The sequence below is a fragment of the Neolamprologus multifasciatus genome, chromosome 13 (genome assembly GCF_963576455.1).
Source record: "Neolamprologus multifasciatus chromosome 13, fNeoMul1.2, whole genome shotgun sequence".
Taxonomy (NCBI): domain Eukaryota; kingdom Metazoa; phylum Chordata; class Actinopteri; order Cichliformes; family Cichlidae; genus Neolamprologus; species Neolamprologus multifasciatus.
In genome coordinates this window covers 698,939-720,675 of record NC_140451.1, presented here as the reverse complement: position 1 = coordinate 720,675, position 21,737 = coordinate 698,939, and the positions used below count along the sequence as shown (strand labels likewise).

Below are 21,737 nucleotides of genomic sequence, written 5' to 3'. Positions count from 1 at the left end.
TACAGAACCACACAGACTCTTCTTTCTTCAATACAAGAAAGATGGGGTGACACCAGGCACCAGGAACCAGGAGCAGTCACCTCCTGCTGAACTATTTGCCTCTTGTGTTCAGCTAACCTGTAGGGATGTGTTTCAACATGTTGCTCTGTGAGTGGTGTGACTAGGCAGGATCCCAATTGTGTTCATCCTCAGGAATTAACTAAGGAGTCCTGGATTTTAAACTCTTCTTCAGCCGCTCCACCAACCCGTCAGTCTGAGGGTGGTAGCAGATTTAATTCAGGTCTCTGGGTCATCTGAGGAGGTGCTGTGCACATGGTCTACCAGGAGGAGACCCCTGTGCAGACACAGGACAGACTGGACAGATTATATCTCTTGACTAGCTCTGGAACATTTTGGTGTCTCCTAGATGAGCTGGAAGTGGCCTCATCATCTCATCCTATACCAGTGTTTTTCTCATTTTTGTATGTAGCTTTGCACTGTCCACTTCCTGCTGTAACAAAACACACGTGTGGGACTAATAAAGGTTTTCTTAAATCCCAGAAAGAGCAAGAAACTGGGTGGATGGATGTCAAACACACACACAAGGAGTTTTAGCAGCACTCCCATAATGTGTCATGGGTCGCCATTTTAATATGTCCTCATTAATATTTCTGACTCCTAAACTCTCCAGACGTGTCATTAATGTCTAATCCTATTTTAAAATTATGCTTTTTAAAAAAGTGATATAGTCGTGATTATAATGTGAATAAAATATTATAAACATTAGATTACGTCTTCATCAGTGTTGTACATATATCAACTCTATCCCATTTTGAACATAATCATCTAAAGTTCATATGTTAAAAGTAATAAAAAGCATAATCCCTAACTTCCTCTGAGTGATTGTTTTAAAACCATTTATGAAATATCAGGTTAAAGCTAGAGAACGGCTGGATCTTCACTGTTTCCAGCGTTAACTCCTCCCTGTGAGTTTGTCTCCTCTACTCTCTGAGGTAATTGTTAGAACTTCCTTCGTTCTGTGTTTTTTTCCAGACCACGCTCTGTGCCCTCTCCTCTCTTTCTGTGAGGAAACATCAGGGACCTATAAACCCTCCGCTGGAGTATTGATTCTTTATTGTGGTGTGGCTGTGAGGAGCACATACTGTGACCGTTTCTCTTCACTCCACAAAACAGGTCTGTGAGGAGGCCACTGGGAGACCGGCTGCAGCTGGATCAGCAGGTTAATTTGAGCTGCTTGTTTTACAATCTGACTGCGCTGCTTTGTCTCTGAGTGTTTAATACAGCAGCACGTTTGTGTGCGCACAATAAACACCCTTAATCTTAAACATTTAGGGTGATGCAGTCATTACTGTTCTTTACATGTGATTTGGCCTGTTTTTAAATATTCATAATTCTGGTGAATAGAAGTTTATATAGAAGCAAATGTGAATCTTCAGCTGCATGAAGAATATTACTGGATTATTAATCATCTTAGAAAACAACAATCAGTATCTGATGATCAGTATCTCCACTGGAGAATGTCTATTTGATTTTATTATTATAGGATTTAATATTTCATTGTAAAAACAAGCATCTCACTCAGCCTGAGAAGTAAAATAATGCTGATTTTGCAGGGCTGTGATGTAATTATGGACAGGCCTTAATTACAGCCTCAGCCAATAGGACAGCTGCTTAAACTACGAGTCATTGTTTTTGTTTGTGTGATGGTTGATCCACCTGCAAGTGTTCACAATATGTGAAATTAGATTTCAAAATATAATATTTGTAATTCTAATTATTGTTATTTTTTCATTTTAAATTTACTGTTTTTCAACAAAGCTGAAAAAAAATCTTATTTTATTTATTTTTAATTAAGATGCAAAAATGACACATATTTACTTGTATTCCTGAAAAGAAATGAAGAATGTGAGTCGTTGAATATTAAGCTTGATTGATTTCTCCGATGTGGCGGGTGTGAAACCAGTTATTTAAGTCAGATTTCTAAAATATTTTCCTTTTGTGTTCTTACAGCTGGTCTAAAAAATAACATTTGTAGTGAAATAGATCTGATTAATACATAGATATATTTATAATTATAATATATAGAAATAAATCAATGGAGAAACAAAGAACGCGTGCATTAAGTTCAGCCAGTGTTTAAATATGGATAAGAAGAAACATCTTGTTTTCCAGCCTGCTCTCTGGGGCCTGGTTTAGCTTAACCGTGAGCTGGTAACAAGCTTCAAACATCCACGATGCTTCACATTAAATCTTCTTCTCCATTGTTCCACAGCACGCTCATCTGGAAAGTCTCTGAGTAAAAACTGTGATGGAGAGAAAAGCACTGCAAAGGTAAATGGCTCCGACTGTAAATGTGTGACATGTGATTGTTGCTTTGTGTTTATGGCTTCTGACATTGTCACAAAAACATGCTGAAAATTGTGTTAAAACATATTCATAGAGATTTTTCTCTGTATTTGCCTCACGGTCCATAATCAAAAGAATATTTGTTTAATTTTTATATAAAATGATTTTTTTAAGTGACTTCATTTTCTCCATATTAACTCTGGGAGTTTCACAGTGCTTCAGTGTTAAGTTCACTCATGTAAAACCCACTCGAGATGAAGTCACCCTGTGATTTAAAGCTGGATGAGTCGGATGAAGGGATCAGCAGTGGAAATGTTGATGCAAACTCCTTGTTTCTGACTTTGCTGGGACACCCTGCTCCTCGGGGCCTTTATATAAAACTGGCAGCGCCTCTGTGAATTCTCTCAGCGTTACTGGATCTGCTGTGGGCACCACTCACACTGTAGGTCAAACATATCAGTGAGCGCTATTTCCCATCGAACTCTCTTCCAGCCTGCTGCTTGCTGCTGAGGTGAGTGTGTTTCCATCACATCATGCACATTGCTTTGAGAACAGCGTGTTTTAGCTCGTGTCACGTCTCTGAAACGAGAGAAACGGAGTGATAGATGCTCTCCACGGTTCGTAGAATCGGATCCTTTAATTGGTTCATGAATGAGACAAAGCTACACCAGGAAGAAAGCTCGCTTGTTTTTTGTTTGGTTTTCTGTTATAACAACTGCACTCTTACATACATGTTTACAGTCATGGACTTTCTTTGTATAACACCACACAAATCTATATACTCAATGGCTTTTTATATTTACTTGAAACTTCTTGCTCATTCTGGTGCATGTGTGTGTGTTTGTTTGTTTAAATCCGAGGTCGTATTTCAGGACTAACCTCCTGTCACCTCTCCAAGCCGACCTTTGACCTATGATCCTTCAACGGTCGAGGAATTCACAATAAAGTTCTTAAAGAATGTGCTCATAGAACATCAAACTAGGCCTTTGTATTTGCAGAACATGCTCCTGTCATCCGTACTACATTTGATGTATTTTTCACATACAAAACAAACAGAAAAATTCAACTATATACATCTTCCAGTTGTGTTTGCAGCGAAGACTGCAGCTCGAAGGCTTTTGTGGGCCAGCAGCCGTCCAGTTGCAGCATCTTTGTTTTCTTTAGCCTTGGTTTCTACATTTATTCTAATCATGCAGTTCAAAAGAAGGCAAAATGAAAAGGAACAATAACATTTAAAAATCATTTGAAGCAGTTGGTCAGTTCAGCGACAAAGCGCAGTGGTCCATCTGAACACGTCTATTTGTTGTGTCAGAGATAACTCTTATTGTGTGCCATGAACACAAGCTGGCAGTCTGCTGTGCATTGGGCACGTTACAGATGGAACTAAGGAGATGTGAAGTGGGGTAGCAGTGAGTTTACAGCTGGTTGACTGAGTCACAGTTTCTAGTTCATACTGGCCGGTCCACAGCATATTGACAGGGGCTCAAGTTGGACACGGGGTTCTGCACTGCTGGATAGGCGAAATTGGTGTGCTGCTTGGCCTTGAGCCGCAGGCTGGCCAGGCTGGAGTTACAGGTGTCTCTGTACATGTAGGGACTGGCTGTGGTGGCGTAGGGGCAGGTGGCGGCGGTCACTGCTACCGAGTTGAGTGCAGAGGGACTGTTGAGGTTGTTGAGATTGCCCAGGTTGTTGAGGCTCGTAGCAGGAACTCCAGCTACTGCTGTGGGCACCATGCTAGAGGCCATGTTCATGGAGGGGATGGTGCTGGGTGGGGAGAACATGGGCTGGGATGACAGGGGGCTTACATTCATTGAGTTAAAGAATGGGAAGCTCTTGGCAGAGAGTGGGCTGCTTGCTGCTAGGCTCTTGGTGGCCCAGTTGTTGTAGGAATAACCCGTGTACATGTCATCATAGGGCTGCATGAGTCCATTGAATTGGGCACCGAAGCCATTTTTGCATAACTCTGCCTGCTGGTTCCTCTCGCGCTTTCTCCACTTGGCACGCCGGTTCTTGAACCACACCTAGGACGCACAAAAATAGCTAGTTATATGTTACAGTTCATACAGTGTGTGTGTGAACAGGTCAGTGTGAGGCATAAGAACGTTCTTTTTTCACAAACACAGCTGGACATGTTCTGAATTCTCTTTTTCACTTTCCCGGGTTAAATCCTTCAGTTACTCGTGAAAGCTGCAGCTCCACAGTCAGGTTGCACAGAAACCATCAGACACACAAGCTCAGACAGTGAATCGTTACAGCTGCCTTCTTTTCAGAAGAAAACCTTACATTTTGTCTGTATTTGTTACATTTTTGGAACATCTATAAAAACATACATATGCATATATGTACTGTAACCCCAAACCACTGTTTTATTCTGTCGTCGTTAATAAACCCAGACAATTCCATTAAACACAGGTATACATAACTCATCATAATTAGGACCATACACAATGCTCAACATCTCCTAACTCACAGATATCAGTGTGTGGTCATTCTGGATGTTTGTACATCTGCCAGTTCGGAAGGGAATACTGTGGGAACACTGTGGGAACACTATGTGAACACTGTGGGAACACTGTGGGAACACTATGTGAACACTGTGGGAACACTATGGGAACACTATGGGAACAATGTGGGAACACTATGTGAACACTGTGGGAACAATGTGGGAACACTGTGGGAACACTATGGGAACACTGTGGGAACACCGTGGGAACACCGTGGGAACAATGTGGGAACACTATGTGAACACTGTGGGAACAATGTGGGAACACTGTGGGAACACTATGGGAACACTATGGGAACAATGTGGGAACACTATGTGAACACTGTGGGAACAATGTGGGAACACTGTGGGAACACTATGGGAACACTGTGGGAACACCGTGGGAACACCGTGGGAACACTATGGGAACAATGTGGGAACACTATGTGAACACTGTGGGAACAATGTGGGAACACTGTGGGAACACTATGGGAACACTGTGGAAACACTATGTGAACACTATGGGAACACTATGGGAACAATGTGGGAACACTATGTGAACACTATGGGAACAATGTGGGAACACTATGTGAACACTGTGGGAACAATGTGGGAACACTATGGGAACAATGTGGGAACACTATGTGAACACTATGGGAACACTATGGGAACACTATGGGAACAATGTGGGAACACTATGTGAACACTATGGGAACAATGTGGGAACACTATGTGAACACTGTGGGAACACTATGGGAACACTGTGGGAACACTGTGGGAACACCGTGGGAACACTATGGGAACAATGTGGGAACACTATGTGAACACTGTGGGAACACTATGTGAACACTGTGGGAACAATGTGGGAACACTATGGGAACAATGTGGGAACACTATGTGAACACTATGGGAACACTATGGGAACAATGTGGGAACACTATGTGAACACTGTGGGAACAATGTGGGAACACTATGGGAACACTGTGGGAACAATGTGGGAACACTGTGGGAACACTATGGGAACACTGTGGAAACACTATGTGAACACTATGGGAACACTATGGGAACAATGTGGGAACACTATGGGAACACTATGGGAACACTGTGGGAACACTATGGGAACACTGTGGGAACACTATGGGAACACTGTGGGAACACTATGGGAACACTATGGGAACACTGTGGAAACACTATGGGAACACTATGGGAACACTATGGGAACAATGTGGGAACACTATGGGAACACTGTGGAAACACTATGGGAACACTATGGGAACACTGTGGGAACACTATGGGAACACTGTGGGAACACTATGGGAACACTGTGGGAACACTATGGGAACACTATGGGAACACTGTGGGAACACTATGGGAACACTGTGGGAACACTATGGGAACACTATGGGAACAATGTGGGAACACTATGGGAACACTGTGGGAACACTATGGGAACACTATGGGAACACTGTGGGAACACTATGGGAACACTGTGGGAACACTATGGGAACACTATGGGAACACTATGGGAACACTGTGGGAACACTATGGGAACACTGTGGGAACACTATGGGAACACTATGGGAACACTATGGGAACACTATGGGAACACTGTGGAAACACTATGGGAACACTATGGGAACAATGTGGGAACACTGTGGGAACACTGTGGGAACACTATGGGAACACTGTGGGAACACTGTGGAAACACTATGGGAACACTGTGGGAACACTGTGGGAACACTACACTTGACAATTCTGCACTGGGCTCAGAATCGTCGTTCATATATATTTTATTTTGAGATTTTTCAAACATTGTTACAACTCCAGCATGTAAGCTTTCTCAGTGCTGCACAGCAAGCTCATATTTCCATAACATATTTTGGTTTAAAGAACAGCATGAACGCTGTATCTCACTAAAAAGAATAGTTTCATAAATATCTGGTAATTTGTGTCATTATAAACGTGGTTATGGTGATTATGGCCCCAACAGTGCTCGCTGGCACCTTCAGTACTTTCTTCTTTAACCAACGGCATCAGTATGTTTTGCAGCAGTGAGGCTGCAGAGGTCTTGAGATCATGAGATGTTCCTTGTGTGACACCTTTTATAGGCCGTCAGTTTGGACTGGCTGACAGAGGCTGATATGGGGATGGATGTGTTGTTGTATCACATTTACAAATATATTTACTTAGAAAACTGGTAACATTTTAATACTTATTTTAGCTGCTATATAAAATTAAGACTAGCTCTAATTAAAAAACTTTTATTCTTTTTGTTTTTTATTGTTTTGTGGAAGTTACATGAAAGTTCATTTGCAAAGACAGAGCCAACAGGTAATGTTGAGGGTAGAAAAGGTTAAACTGTAGAGAGACACACAGCATGAAATGCCAGACAGGAAGATGTAATTTGTCTGAAAGTTGACGTCTAACAGTTTCATTTTATTTCAATAACAAAGACAAAAGCGAAGGACCAAGAAAGTTAGAGACTGTCTCTTAACCCCTGTCAAATACTCAGTAATATTGTGTGCGTACGAACCCACAGTCTCTGAAATACGTGATGATCACAGACAGTAAGTGTACTGTCAAACAGTCATATTAGGAAAGGCTTATTAAAACTCATAATTCACTTATTTGAATTGTGAAATCTCAATGAAAGAAATGTCAGGGCAAGCGTCACGTTGGTGCTTTTATGGCCCTATATTTGGAGGATATATATCGGATTAAAGCTTTAGTGGAAAATTCAAATCGAGGGTTTTTCGAAATGAGAGGAGTTCTTCTGTCGCTACATTTCTGGACAAACTTTGCAGAACAATGGTGTTTGACACACTCCACCATCCATATAAATACTTAATATCTGCTTCACTCTGATTGACATGTAAACGCTATTTCACATCCCTGTTTCTTCATTAAGCAACACTAAACTGTGAGCCCGAGTTTCCTGAGCCGGAGAAAATTGTGCATATATTTCTGATATCACAGATTACTGTGACGCTCCACTCAGCCACTTCTCTGTCACACCTCCAAGCTATAGAAAACACCGCTGCTCTTTTATACTCTTTACACTGGCTTCCTGCAGATTTTAGAAGTCTTTTTAAAATTATTTTTACATATATATAAATATATAAATATATTTTTTAATTCCCGTCTCGCCCCTGCGGGCGGTCTACCCTTGAAGCTCGGGGAGGCGGAGCTTTTCAGCACAAAGACTTTGTTCAGCTGACCTTATGGACTCAAATCACTTACAAACATTTTTGTTTCTTTATTCTGTTTTGTTTGAATTTATTTTTTTAAAAATTTTTTTTATCTTATTAACTGTATTTTAATTTCCTATGAGTTTATTATTCCTGTCGTTTCATTTGTGATGCACAGCACTTTGTGACTACATGTCTGTGAAAAACACTTTATATTTACTTCCTGGTGATGTGTTCAGGACCACGTGTCTGTCATGTTCACGTTTTCTGCTGCTGTAATCCTCCTGAACCTTTGCGTTGGTACATGCTGTGCATCAGCCGATCCTACAGCAGCAGAGAAGTGTCGGGACACAAGCTTGTGAGAGTCGTCTGCAATGCTGTTTGAAGCTTTCTGAGAGGTTTTTTCACTTTTATGCGTCTTTTGCTGAAACAAATCCAACGATCCCTCTGAAACCACAGTGAGACACATTTGATGTGATGGACTGGTTACCGTACTCCACTGTGCCTGAAAAATAGTCACCACAGAGACTCTGACCCAGTTTGGTCTGTTGACACATCTACCAGTGCAGAGACTGGGCCCGTCTTTAGCGCGTCACCTGACCGACCCGAGCTGTCGGAAAGCCAAACCTACCAAACAATAATCAGGTTTAACAGCAACCCATCAACAGCTGCCAGCTTTAGTTTACAGGTTTAGCAGAGCACTCCTGACTGTTGGGAGCTGTTTATTCAATGTAGTCTCATCTTTAGAGTAAGAGACCAAACGTGCTGACCTCTGACACCTCTCGACTCTATTAAGCAGCACAAGCAGGTTAAAAGTTTCGTTTATCTGTTTTAACTCCTTAGACCAGGAATCAACAACGTCTGCAACAGATTTAAGGCGAGTACAGGCATGTAGCACTTTACATCATCATCTAATTCTTTGGATGTCTTTACAAAATGTGCTGCCATCCACCAACATTCACTGCAGAAACGTTTCTCATCCGGCATCATTATCAGCACTGATTTACCGCACGCCCCGACTAAAGTCTCACCGCTGAATATGCAACCGACAGTCAACGAGTGTCATCCAGTCCAGATTTAAATCTCCTGCACTGAAACCAGCCTTTGTCCTGGTCTCTGAACATTTGATGATCATTTTTAATTTGAGTCTGACACAAAGACAGGAACATGAAAGTGTGAGGCCGGCCTGCTGCGGAGGGTATTTGATGGGCTGTATTTCACATTTCAAATCCAAAAATATGAGTCTGTTAATGTGCGTTCAGTTCAACACACAGTCAGTGTAGATCACGCCGATCCAACATTAAAAAAATGCATCATCAGTTCTTTATGATCAGCTCGCTCTTTACCCAAGAATCTGTCTCATCAACAGAGGGGTGATCTGTGCCACGCCCTGTTCCTACGAAACCATAGAGGAAGTGGGTCATGTGACCGCACGTTTTTAAAGAGTCAACCCTTTCACTCCTCCTGCAGAGAGGAGCGCCTCGTCGCACAAGAATGGAGCACATATAAGTTCAAACACTTACTTTGAAAGGCAGAAAATCAAACTTTTGTTTGTGTTTACAGATGAAATGTTTTAGCGCTCTGTAAGCTGCACTGTGAGCAACTCAAACAAGTCCAGACTTAGACTGTGATGATGAACCGTCACAGACATATTTAAACTAACTGTGACCTTTGAACACAAAACCAGATCCTACAGCTACACCGGATGGTCACACCGGGGGCAGGTTGTGCCATAAACCACTGTGTTTCGTATCCACAGTGATCGTTCCCACATGCACAACATCCTGAAATACATGTTTCAGTTGGAGTCGCTTTAAGTAAAAACTGGCACAGCACAGCCAGCTTTGATGTTTAACAATAGCTCCCTGACAAACCACACGAATCACACTGACACATGGAATATTTGGAACGTGGAGGAATCTGCTTCTACGGTCCGCATCGAGAGCTTTTAAATTCCACCGATGGACGTTGGGAACGACACAATGTGCGCTCTATTGTCCGTTCAAATATCAGCCGAGCGAGCTATGTGACCTTTCCTACAGCCAACATTAATTTGATCCATTACTCGTCAGGCAGGCCAGCGATTGTATTGTCATCCAGCACAATGTGTGTCCTCCTGCTTCATATAGCTACAATGACCAAACCAGTGGGCGTGGCTTAACATTTAGCTTTATTGTCCAAACTCACGCTTTGGTGAAGGGAACAAAACGCTCCTGGCTAGTTACACGGAGTTACATCCATGGGGCAGATTTGTTAATGACACACGGTGCACACAGAAGACGTATCCTCTTGAGTTATGCTAACACCATAAATTCTGCCCCAGCGTTACAGATGAACGTACATTTCAAAGATTACAATCAGTGTTACAGAGTAAAGTGTTTTCCTGAGCAGATCTGACAGGATTAAACCCCAGATTACAAAGACACTTTTCTGCCTTTGAATCTTTGAATCTGCACAAAGTGAGGGAGATGTTTCTGATGTGGTCCTTCCAGCTCGTGCTGTGTGCACACAAACCTTCCCCCCTGCAGCCAATCAGAAACTCTGAAGAGCCAACAAAGCTAAAAAGGTTGTTTCACTTGATGAACTTAGAATAAGAATAATTCCTGAAGTAAAAGCAGAGGAACATGTCACTATTTGTCACTATTGTTTATGAACAGTAGCACATCTGTGGGACTGTCCCACTGCTGGACAACAGCATGTTGTGAGCAGACGTCTTATTTGCCTGAGCTCTGCACTCTGCCTTCTCCTGTGCAGGCCGACGCCATTCAAATGAAGGAGATCTCGATTTTTCACGCAGTGCTGCGGTCACTGTGAATGCTCACTTAGAAGCAGCAGGTGTAACTTTGCACAGCTTGACCGTGGCACTAAAGTGGTGGTTTGCAGCGGTCACAGTTAATGAGTTTGCACACTTGGGGGAACAGTCGTTGCCCACAAAGGCCACCAAACGTTAATGCAGGGAAATGCTTGCAAACATGTTCTGCAGCCGTTTTACTAAACATGTCACCTATACAGTCAGGGCTTCCTGTGCCCACCACGACAGCACTCGTGTACCCACCCTGACCCGAGCCTCGGTGAGGTTGGTCCATACTGCAATCTCCTCTCTGGTGCTCATGTCGGGGTAGCGGTTCCTCTGGAAGGTGGCCTCCAGTTCCTGCAGCTGCTGGCTGGTGAAGTGTGTTCTCTGCCGCCGCTGCTTCTTCTTCAGAGAGCCGTCCTCGGCGCTGGACTCGTCCAGCTGGTTCTGCTGGGATTTCTCTGTGTCTACAGACACACAGGGTGTAACAAAGAGCGTGAGACACGAGGAGGAAGTGACAGCAACGACTCTGTAGACTATCAGCTGGTCGTGAAGGTTCGTACATGACTGTGAAGTAATGATTAATTAAACAGAAACATAACTGCATGTTGCTGTGGCTGACGATGCAAATCAGCTCAGTCATAACTGCACTCATGAAGCTACGACTGAAAGCAGCTGTGGACACAGCGACTCAGATTTCATGTGTTCCCTGTAAAGGCCGATAAAAGTGATCAGCATTAATCAACAAATCCATGAGAAATCATTTAACACCAACGACACCTGCTGTACATCCCTGTAACCAGCACCACACCTGCTGTACATCCCTGTAACCAGCACCACACCTGCTGTACATCCCTGTAACCAGCACCACACCTGCAAGGATGAACTTGTTTCTCAAATAACAGACGTTTGTAAATATGTATAAAACATTTATTGACTTTGAAGTAAAATACATGAAAACAAGAGTGTTTGCATGTTTCTCAGTTCATTCAGCATCTCTGCTTTTCTGACTCGTACTCAGGAAGTTCACAAATGTTTTTCGTTTTATACCCACATTTGTAACTGGTAAATGGTGGTCACATGGTACCTTTCAAGTACAAGTCATCCAGTCATACACACAGTATATATACTATACAGTGTATATACTTTCTAATACTCGAACACTGGGAGGCTACAGGAGGAGTCAACACCCATCTGACTGGACCCATTTAACCATTATACCAGTACAAACAGATCCAGTTTTGTTACGCAGTAAAGTTAACATTTGCAAATTAACGTGCAAATTTTACATTTGTATAAATTATGAAACAAAGTGGTTTAATGTAGATCTGAAGTGCTTTCCCTTTAAGTCACAAAACTAACACGCAAGCTAACGTCCGACTTTAACATCAGTGATATTTGTTACAGTCATGTTGTGTGTTAAACGGTTAAACAGTTGACAGAAGCAGTGTTTTTATTTGTTGTTGTTTTCTTTGTTGTGATATTTACAAACTGCTCGTCCTGTTGAATAAATGCCCCGGATCATAAAAATAAAGTGTGAATATAAGGAGTGCCACGGCCCGGCTCTGTTCGGACGTCGAGGAGTCTGTTCCACGCTGTGATCACAGAGGCCATCCCTGCCATCTGTGATCATACTTCCTGTGTACTTTGTGTTGTTGCTCTTGGTGTTCCCTCGCTCCTGTGTCACTTCTCTTGTATTTAGTCTGTTCACGTGTTTCCGTCTCCTGAAGTCTGTTTGTTTACCTTTTTGTCCATGTCGTGCGTTTCCTGTTTTATTTTGATAGTCCCTGCTTCCGTGTGTGTTACACTTTGGCTTTCTTGGCTCATTAGTGGATTGTGTCCCCAGGTGTTTCCTCTCCGCCCTTACCTTTCCTTTGTCATGTCCTTACACCCAGGCTGTGCTGTGTGTGCTTCTGTTCTCACTGTTTCCTGCATCCTAAAGCTTCAGCAGTAAAGCTGCTGTTTCAGGGTTGCTGCTGGGTCGTCACACAGCATCACTTCCATCTCTGCATTTGAACATTAGTGTTTGTGATGCGCTTCCAGCATCCATTAATAATCATTAAGAAAAGGTTGAGAGTGAAAAACCACAGGAAATGTACTTTATTATTTTATAAACATGTCCTATTTGTTTGGTTATAGACACCAGAAAAACTGAACGGGAAATCATCCGAATGCCGTAGGACAGTGATTTCCCAAAATGGGAATGCTGCTGGCTTCGGAGAGAGCTAGAGACACTGGAAACATGCTCCCGTCGTGAAGCGCCACACCTTTCATGCTGGATGGCTCCGGCACTATCCAGACCAGCTGAAACTGACTGGATAATGATGTGAGACCATCATCAGATGGTATCGTCAGAACGTAACATCGTGTTGCCTGCAGGGAGTGTCTGCAAACAGTGCATCGCGGTCAGAGATGTGCAGGAGAGCAGAGTGATTGCATTTCGCCCCCAGTGCAGTGTTTAAGGGACTGCGTGTTATGTCTGCCAGGCCTCCTCTCTGACAGATCTGACTCCTGCAATTTGAGGACCTCACAGAAAGCAGTGAAATTAGTTGGCCAGTTAATCCTGTGGATCAGGCTTTTGTGACGAGGGCAGGTTGGGCTCTGTTTGGTGAGGGCTTAGCTCTCTGGGAGCAGCTCAAAATGATCAGCAGGGTTTAAAAGCAGGCTCCAAGGGACCACCGACCAAATGAATAAGCTGAAGCTGCTATCTGGCAGTAAACTGACACTGGGTAAGCTGTCACTTAAGGCCAAAATCTATAACACAATACGGACGAAAGGGCAGCAACCTTTAGAGTAATGCAGCGACGGACAATAGGAGCAATCGGACTGATGATGTGCCGACATGACAGAGTCCTTCCAGGTCAGCTTCTCCGAGATTTTAATACGGAAAACAACTTCAAGAAGCTTTTAACCAAATTACTTTTCAACAGCTGGAAGAAGACAAAGAGCACGATGCGTTCACAGGAAGAAGAAAAAGACACGAGCTGCTGAACGTAGACGAGTCCAGATCCCAGCTCTCAGAAGCCAGGCAGGTTTCACAGGAGCGCTGCCTTTGATCCAGAGAAAGCGTCCAGCGGCACCGCACGCTCGTTCAGTTACGCCTGCAGCACAGGCGTCAGCTCGCTGTGGCGAGGTGTGGCAGCCATTCTCCAGAATAACAGAGCTTAAGGGTTTTGCTTTGTTCATGACCACGTGAACAGTAAACTGAAAGTAATCTGTTTGGATACAAATATATATGAAATAGCCTGTGTGTGTGTGTGTGTGTGTGTGTGTGTGTGTGTGTGTGTGTGTGTGTGTGTGTGTGGTAAATGGAAGCTATGACATGTTTTATTGCTAAAGACAATTTCTTTAAACCAGACTTTATTATTATTATAATTATTATTATTTTATTAGTTCTTTATTTATCCAGGTAAAAATCTCAGTGCGATTAAAATCTCATTTCCTGACAGACCGGGCATCAATTCATTATTTATGAAGTTGTAGTTATTTTGGTTTCTATTGCGCAGTAAAGGGTTGTAATTCATAAATTGTGTGATTTCGATGTTGAACTTTAAACACTGAGTTTTACCTTCAAACTAAAAGCTTTCTTTGATCATTATTATTATAATAAGCAGTTTTAACGGGATGAGAAATGTGACAGAACCCGGAGAACAAAAGGCGCAGCGGGTGCTGGAGGACGCGCCGTGTTTCTCTTTAGAATAGCTCGTGTTTGACAGTTTGTTAGTGCCACGGATCTCGTGGCAGAGTGGAGCCATTAGATTGGGTTACACGCACATAAACACGCAGCCTCACAGCACTGATACGGACTGGCAGACGGGTGTTCAGATCAGACCTCAGAGAGCGAGGACGATGATGTACGACCAGTCACGTCACGCAAGTCTGTGAAACGTATAAAAATTTCAGTGGGTTAATTTTTTTAAAGCGAAGCTGAGCGGCAGCTTCATCAAACGGCAGCTTGTTTCTCTGTGAGAACGAGTCCCCAAACTGTGTCCGTCCCACGCTCACGGATCAATCGGCGGTTCACGGGAAGCTGTTCTTCGTCGCTTTGGTGATTAAAGACAGAAATGTGGCGACGGCCGCAACTTCTCCCGTTTTCTCGCTCGTAAAGAGCGCGCGACCGTCGGCGCCGGTCCGGTGCGCGTCCACGGACGAGAATCACGTTTGATTGTTCGGCGGTTCATTTTCATATTCAAAGTCGGATTGAGCGACGTTTGATTAGAGCTTATCATCGGCCTGAGTTTGGGCCTAGAGAGTCTGCGCCGACACAAATCAAATGAAAAAGGCTCAGGATGTAATTCCACTCGCAGCGCAACTCTGCAGCCTTTCTTTGCTTCTGTGATGACTTTACACTCGAGGTCAGCGGACACAGCAGCCCGCAGTTTCCAGTCATCTTCACGGACACCTCGCTCTTATAGTAAACTAATAAAGCATTTAGTGCATGTCTGCAGTGCATCATGTGCGACAGACAGATCAGACTGACCGCTCTGGTCCAGGCCTTTACATCCCGGGTCGTGCTGCGGGGTCCCGGAGTCTGAGAGCGACAGCGCCGGGCTGCGGGGGTCACCGTCCGTCAGAAGGTTAAAATCCATAACCAGGCTCTGCACACAGACACACACAGAGCGAAAGACACGGTCAGAACACGTTTCACCTGCAGTCAGCATAAAGAAAGAAACACAAAGCTCAGTGACCACATGATAAATCTACAATTCTACCAACAGAAAGACGATTTTACCTTTTTAAATATTCCAAGAACATTTTCATCATTTTGTAATATTGTTACTTTATTGTTTGCAGCGTTGATCAGATGATAATCCTCCTTTAATATTGTGTCTTACTGCAGGAACATTTATCCAGTTTTCTCCAGTTTTATATTTATGACTCATGTCCAGCTGCCACAATCCACACAGAGCTGATAAAATACTGATGTTACCAGCTACTATTGTGCACAACTCTTTTCTTTAATGTACAAAGGGACTGAGGTTTTCATAATCGTGAAAAATTCAGAAATATTATCAAATACTCTGACGTGAAGTGCATCAAATCAAACACACGGTTCATCATGTGCATACAATCATCTCTGCATCTGAGGATCACCTGTCTTTGTGTCTCCCTCTGAATCAGTGTTTCATGTGGTCTGTGTGTTACTTGTCGATACATGCTCTCTTCTCTCTCCAAGCTTCCCTTTCACACTCGGCTGTGGTTATGATTATGATCCTCTGTATAGAAGGCTGACACAAGCAGCTATAAGTAGACCTGCCTTGAATTGGCTCTATTTTGGGACACACAGGGAGCGCTATGGCTGTAAAACACACTATGACATTTCCAAGACAAACTTAAGACCGTGAGGTCAAAGTGTCGGTCACGTGTTTATTAATCTGAAAGCAGCTGATTTTGAAAACGATGGGATGATTTATGGCTTTGAGGTGAAAATAGGATTGGTTTAATCACAACATGCTGGTTCAAAATGAAGCCAGTAGAAACTGTCCTGAAGCGAGTGGATCAGGCTCATCGATGTCAGCTGCAAAGTGCTGGACTCCATCAAATCAAAGAAAAGACCCTGAACTCAGCACGGTGCCAATGTTTACTCGTCTTTTTGCATTTTCCACATTCGGTCAGCGAGTGAAAACTCAGAGCAGGTCTTGAGGCTACTGTCAGCGAATCCATGTCATCGGAGGTTTAAAAAGATGACACGCCTGCTCCCCGTTTGATGTTGCCAGTGTCTGTGTGTAGTCTGCGTTGTGGTTACCAGCTTTATACTTAGAAGCAGCACATTTAGATTTCCAGGCGAACGGGTATCTGTGACCCCCACCTCTCCTCAGCCCCTCCATCATGAATGTGTCTCCCTGTCCTCTGTTTGCCACTATGCCAGGCCTGACATTCTGCTAGAGTTAAATCACAGGGCTCGGACTGAGCATCAAAGACCACCATCCCACTGCTAACGTGGATTAAACACTAGCCCCTGTTTTATGGCAGGAATTCATTAAAATGTCCTGAAAAGAAGTTTGAGAAAAGGAGATGCTGTTACCCTGAGCGGACTGGTCTCTTCCAGGAGGACTGAGCCTCCATCCATGATGTGATGGCTTACTTAATGCAGATGATCTGAATCACGTGTTATGGTCATTACAGTCGATCCATCTGAAGTCAGTGAAACACCTACAGGAGATTTTAGAGCAGCGTGGCAGACACTACGATGAAGTTCCAGCTCCCAGGAGAGCTTCATCTTTACGATAAGGAGCACTGTGTGGTGGCTCAACATGTAGCAATGGTTTTCTTTTCATTTGTCACTCATCTATACTCTGCTCTGGAAATATGGGAGGTAGAACCAGTGACCACAGGGAGTTTTTGTTGTTTTGTCTTTTTCTATTGTTCTAATCAGTTTCTCTGGGCAGAAATGCCCTAAAGAGTCTATGCAAATATTTGTAGCTCCATGCAAAAGACTCCTAAAGACTCCTACAGAGAGGACATAAAGTCCTAATATTTAGAGGTCAGCTCAATAAGACAAATCAAGTAAAAAACTACATGTAATTTTAAAAGAACCACACAACGCCAAACAAATGCAAATGTGCTCGACTAACGTTCACAGAAGAAATGCTGTTTTCACAACAACACAAAAAAATATACAACTGCATTTTCTTGCTGCTCCCACTTCACACTGTGTCCGCGCGTGTAATGCTGCGCTCAGGCCAACCTGCATATTGTGATGAAAGGTTTAGCACCGTGCGACATGTGAATCAACATTTCTCAGCCTTTAAAAAGCACATTCTGTGATCACCGCCAACATAGACTTCAGAGAAAAAAGGCTCGCATCTCTTTTTTATTGAGCATCAATGGTGACAACATTTCACAACAGACGGGAAAATGAGCACTGCGTGGAAGCTACTGCTGATCGCGGGGTGGGGGGCGAGACCTCGGTGCTTTAATGACTCTGACATGGACGGTGCGTTAAAAAGATCAGTTACTGTTTTATTTTCCATTTTTCTTTAACGGGATGACTTAATAGCGACAAACACACTTTTACACTCGAGGCCCGTCGAGGCTTTACTGTGAGAGTCAAACAGAAGCAGCAGATCACAAACAGCAAAAACTGCAACAACATATGAATTCAGTCAATCAGCTTATATGATAAAGACCTCTTTTCATTTGAAAACAGACCATCGAGTGGATGTTTACCTTTGCGCTGGGTTGTTGTCGAGCCACTTCTCTGTTTTAAAGCTAACAGCCGTCCACAGACGCCACTTAAACGGCGATGGACTCGACAGAGCAACAGCCGCCCAGCTTTAGTATCAGCAAGGTCCGGTATTCTGGCCAGAAATGACAGTGCGCTAGTTTTGGGCACTGTATCCGCCGTGGCAGTGATGGATGGGCGCGGGGCCTGCTGTCAATGTGGAGAGGCCCGAGAGGCTCGGCAGTGAGGGCGAGTGCGGGTGATGCAAGCCAGTCATTTTGTCCAAAACAACGTGGCACAACCCCACCCACCGACACTCACACACCTTCTCGTGAAGGGCTCGATTATATTTGTAGAATCAAAAGCCTGCATCCTGCCTCCTGCTCAGTATGTCCAACAAACTATCACCGAGCTAACGAGCAGGCCGGGCCTCAGCAGCTGACAGTGTGACTAATCACAGCAGAGCCTCCCGTGACCGATCCACTGAGCTGAGCAGTCTTTTTCACGGGTCTTACCTCTGCTTTCTAACACAGACTGCTTTCCTGGAGCACACTCGAACCTCTGCTTTGAAACAAAGCCTAAAACACGGGTGACCTGGAGGAGGCGGGCGGGGGTCCTGCTAGAAAGTAAACGCAAATCAACAGTTTGCATGAGCAGGAGCGCTTTGCATGAGTAGCAGCCTGGTGCCATCGAGCTCAAAGCATATATCTGCTGACGATAACACATTAAATACTTAAAAAAGCGGGATCCTCTCATTTCCCGGCAGTTCTGGAGGTCCATCTGGCAGTGCGCGCCGCGGCGTGCTCGCATTTCCACGGACAGCAGGCATTAGCCCGGGAATTATTCATAAACGCGTTGAGAATTAATTCCTGGGATTAAGAGTTGATTAAGATGTGTGTCACTTTGCTGTCTGAGAACTTATTAAGGGCCTCCTCCTCCTAAGAGGCGGCAGATGGAATTTCGGCCCAATGTTTGTAGATGTTAATTTCTGCCCTCCTATAACAGCCATTTGCATATGATTGAGGGAGCGAGGCCGATGAAGTCCTGCAGCAGAATCACGGAGGAATAATTGGTTGGGCGAGCCAATAGAAGCTCTCGACAGTGATCAGTACAGAGCGTTTCCACATCAAGAATTTATTAGGCCCGATAAAAAATGCATTTCAGCCATTCAGCTCAGTCTGCGAAGCAACTTTAGTTAACAGAAATCCAGACCTGCAGGGGAATACTAAACACTCACGAGTTTATCCACAGACGGCGGGTCAAGTCCTGCGCGTGAATCTGGGTCCATTTATAACTAAAGGTTGTGTTTGAGAGTCAGTCTGCAGGGATGTAGGAGCGCAGTTTGATTTACGATCTGCTTCTTATTGTTAGATGGAGCGCAAATGAAAGTCAACTCCAAGTCTGTATTATTATTATTATTATTATTATTATTATTATTATTATTATTATTATTATTGTTGTTGTTGTTGTTATTATTATTATTGTTATTATTATTATTATTATTATTACTTCGACAGATCACAAAAGTAATTTAAACATGCTGACTGTGCTGGAGCTTTGGCCTCTCGGAGCACCTCGGCCCTCGGCTGGGTGTAAAATATTTCCATTGTGCCCTGAGGACAAACGTGAACTTCGATTAAACAAATTCAACTAAGTATTTTCATATGTCCGGATCTGAAAACATATGCAAAAAAGGCTATAAAGTGCAGGCCTGCAGGGCCAATGCTAAGATGGTCCTTTATAAATTAAAAAAAAACAGTCGCTTTGATTTTCATGTTTATAATGATAACAATAACAACAACAACAATAATATTAATAAAAATAATAATAATAAAGATAATAATATGAGCATTGCAAGTTTGTGAGTTTATAGTGATTGAACATTTTGATCTGTTTATTCTGTAATAACAGTTTCACGCTCTTTCACTTCTTTGTTATTTTAAAGGAATGAAACAAAATTATTTTGTGTAATAATAATAATAATAAAATAAAAATAAAAATAAAAATAAAAATAAAAATAAAAATAAAAATAAAAATAAAAATAAAAATATGAGCAGCGCGAGTTTCTGAGTTTATAGTGATCGAACATTTTGATCTGTTTATTCCGTAGTGACAGTTTCAATTGAAAAATGACAGTTTTAATGACAGATTTTCCCTTTTTTGTTATTTTAAAGGAATGAAACAAAATTATTTTGTGGAACAAAATAATAATAATAATAATAATAATAATAATAATAATAATAATAATAATAATAATAATAATAATAATAGCATTATTATTGTTGTTGTTGTTGTTGTTTCCTTGAAGATTCCCTTCAGTGTGTTTACACAGAGTGAAGCTTGTGTATGTCCGCGCGTTTCAGTGTTTCTGTCCGCGGGTTTGTGGGGTTTCCTCGGGCCTCTGCAGCCTCCCGTCAGTTTTCCTCACATTCACAAATATTTTTCACATTTTCAAATATTGTCACGTCATCGTTTGAACATGTTTCGAGATGATCATCTGTCTGGTTATTACAAACATGGAGGTAAAAGAAAAACAGGCCTCGGACACCCACGCAGAAGCGCCGCAGCAAACAGCACCGCTCTCTTGTACCCATTGTCGGGTTTACTCTAAGCACGTCACGCTTGTGTTGTCTATGTGAGGTTGGCCTGTACAAAGTTAATATTCTCATGTTGTAACCACCGTGATTTAACTGAAACATCAAACGGTCGCTTTTCATCAGGCCACGCAGACGCGCTTTTATTTGCGTTCCAGGCGCTATTCACGGTTTATTCTTCCGACTCTGTCCAAGAACAAACAACGTGTGCATTTTGGAAAAGTGCAAATCATCCCACAGAAGAACGTTAACGAGGCCTCTCAGTTTTTACTTTGGTCGTCTTGCGAACTTTATGCACAGGAAAAAATTCTACTTGGATTTCAAACACACCAAAATAAAAAGAGCAAATTACAGAAGGGAAGCGGGGAAAGTTGGGCCGTTTCACTTACATGGAATCCCAGGCTAGTTAAATTAATCCGTGGAAAGGGAAAGAGCTGTGCTGCAGGCTGATGGCTGTCCTGGCGTCAGGTCTGCCGGTGACATGGACAAAAAGTTCCCCGGTGCGTCCAAACCTCAGAAGAATGTGTCTGCCGTCACTCTCGGTCTTCCTCCTCTTCTTCTGTCCTCGGTACTGTCAGACATGAAGGCTGTGGACGAGTGAGACTTGATCCCACACAGAGTATAGGGAAGAGGCGGGAGGGGGTGCGGGATGGGAGGGGTTGATCTGGTGCTAAGTATTGTGTGCGACAGGTCCACTGGAGAGAGGAGAGGCGACCCCCCCACACACACGCACGCACGCACGCACTCAGACACGCACTGATGTGCAAACACACGCAAACACTGAACTCCCATTGGCTCTGTCTACAAACACCCTCCATCTCTTCCTGACTGCACAACTCTGGTTATTTACCTGCACATTGTTTGTAGGGAAGCAGCTGCGCTTCTAGCTTTAACATTCAACCAGAAAATGAACAATAGTTTAGTTTAAATCGAATTTAATCATTTTCAGTTTAGTTTACACGGAAGTTTCTTTGTGACACAGAAATACATAAATCTGTCACATAAGCTCGAATATTTAGTTGAATAGAAAAGAAATGCATCTGTAATTTAACATATTTAACCACGTGTTCCGTGAACCTGGAGTTCTGTGACTAATGCAGCTGACACCAGTCAACGGACTTCACTGGACTTTTAAAGAAGCACCGCTATAGAGAAATGATTTTCATAA

General features: G+C 43.1%; 1 protein-coding gene across 2 annotated transcripts; it reads right to left on the bottom strand.

Moving 5' to 3' along the window:
* Positions 1 to 2,100: 2,100 nt before the first annotated feature.
* On the bottom strand, positions 2,101 to 21,481 carry pitx3 (paired-like homeodomain 3). 2 transcript variants are annotated; one of them, XM_085183226.1, is made up of 4 exons: positions 20,959 to 21,481; positions 15,291 to 15,408; positions 11,072 to 11,277; positions 2,101 to 4,367 (listed from the first exon to the last, which is right to left on the bottom strand). In XM_085183226.1, the coding sequence occupies exons 2-4, from the start codon at positions 15,397 to 15,399 to the stop codon at positions 3,795 to 3,797; spliced, it is 888 nt and encodes a 295-aa protein (XP_085039352.1). In that variant the 5' UTR covers positions 15,400 to 15,408; positions 20,959 to 21,481; the 3' UTR covers positions 2,101 to 3,794. The 2 variants fall into 2 exon arrangements, with proteins under 2 accessions (XP_085039352.1, XP_085039353.1); XM_085183227.1 differs by lacking the exon at positions 20,959 to 21,481 and adding an exon at positions 17,981 to 19,398.
* Positions 21,482 to 21,737: the final 256 nt, after the last annotated feature.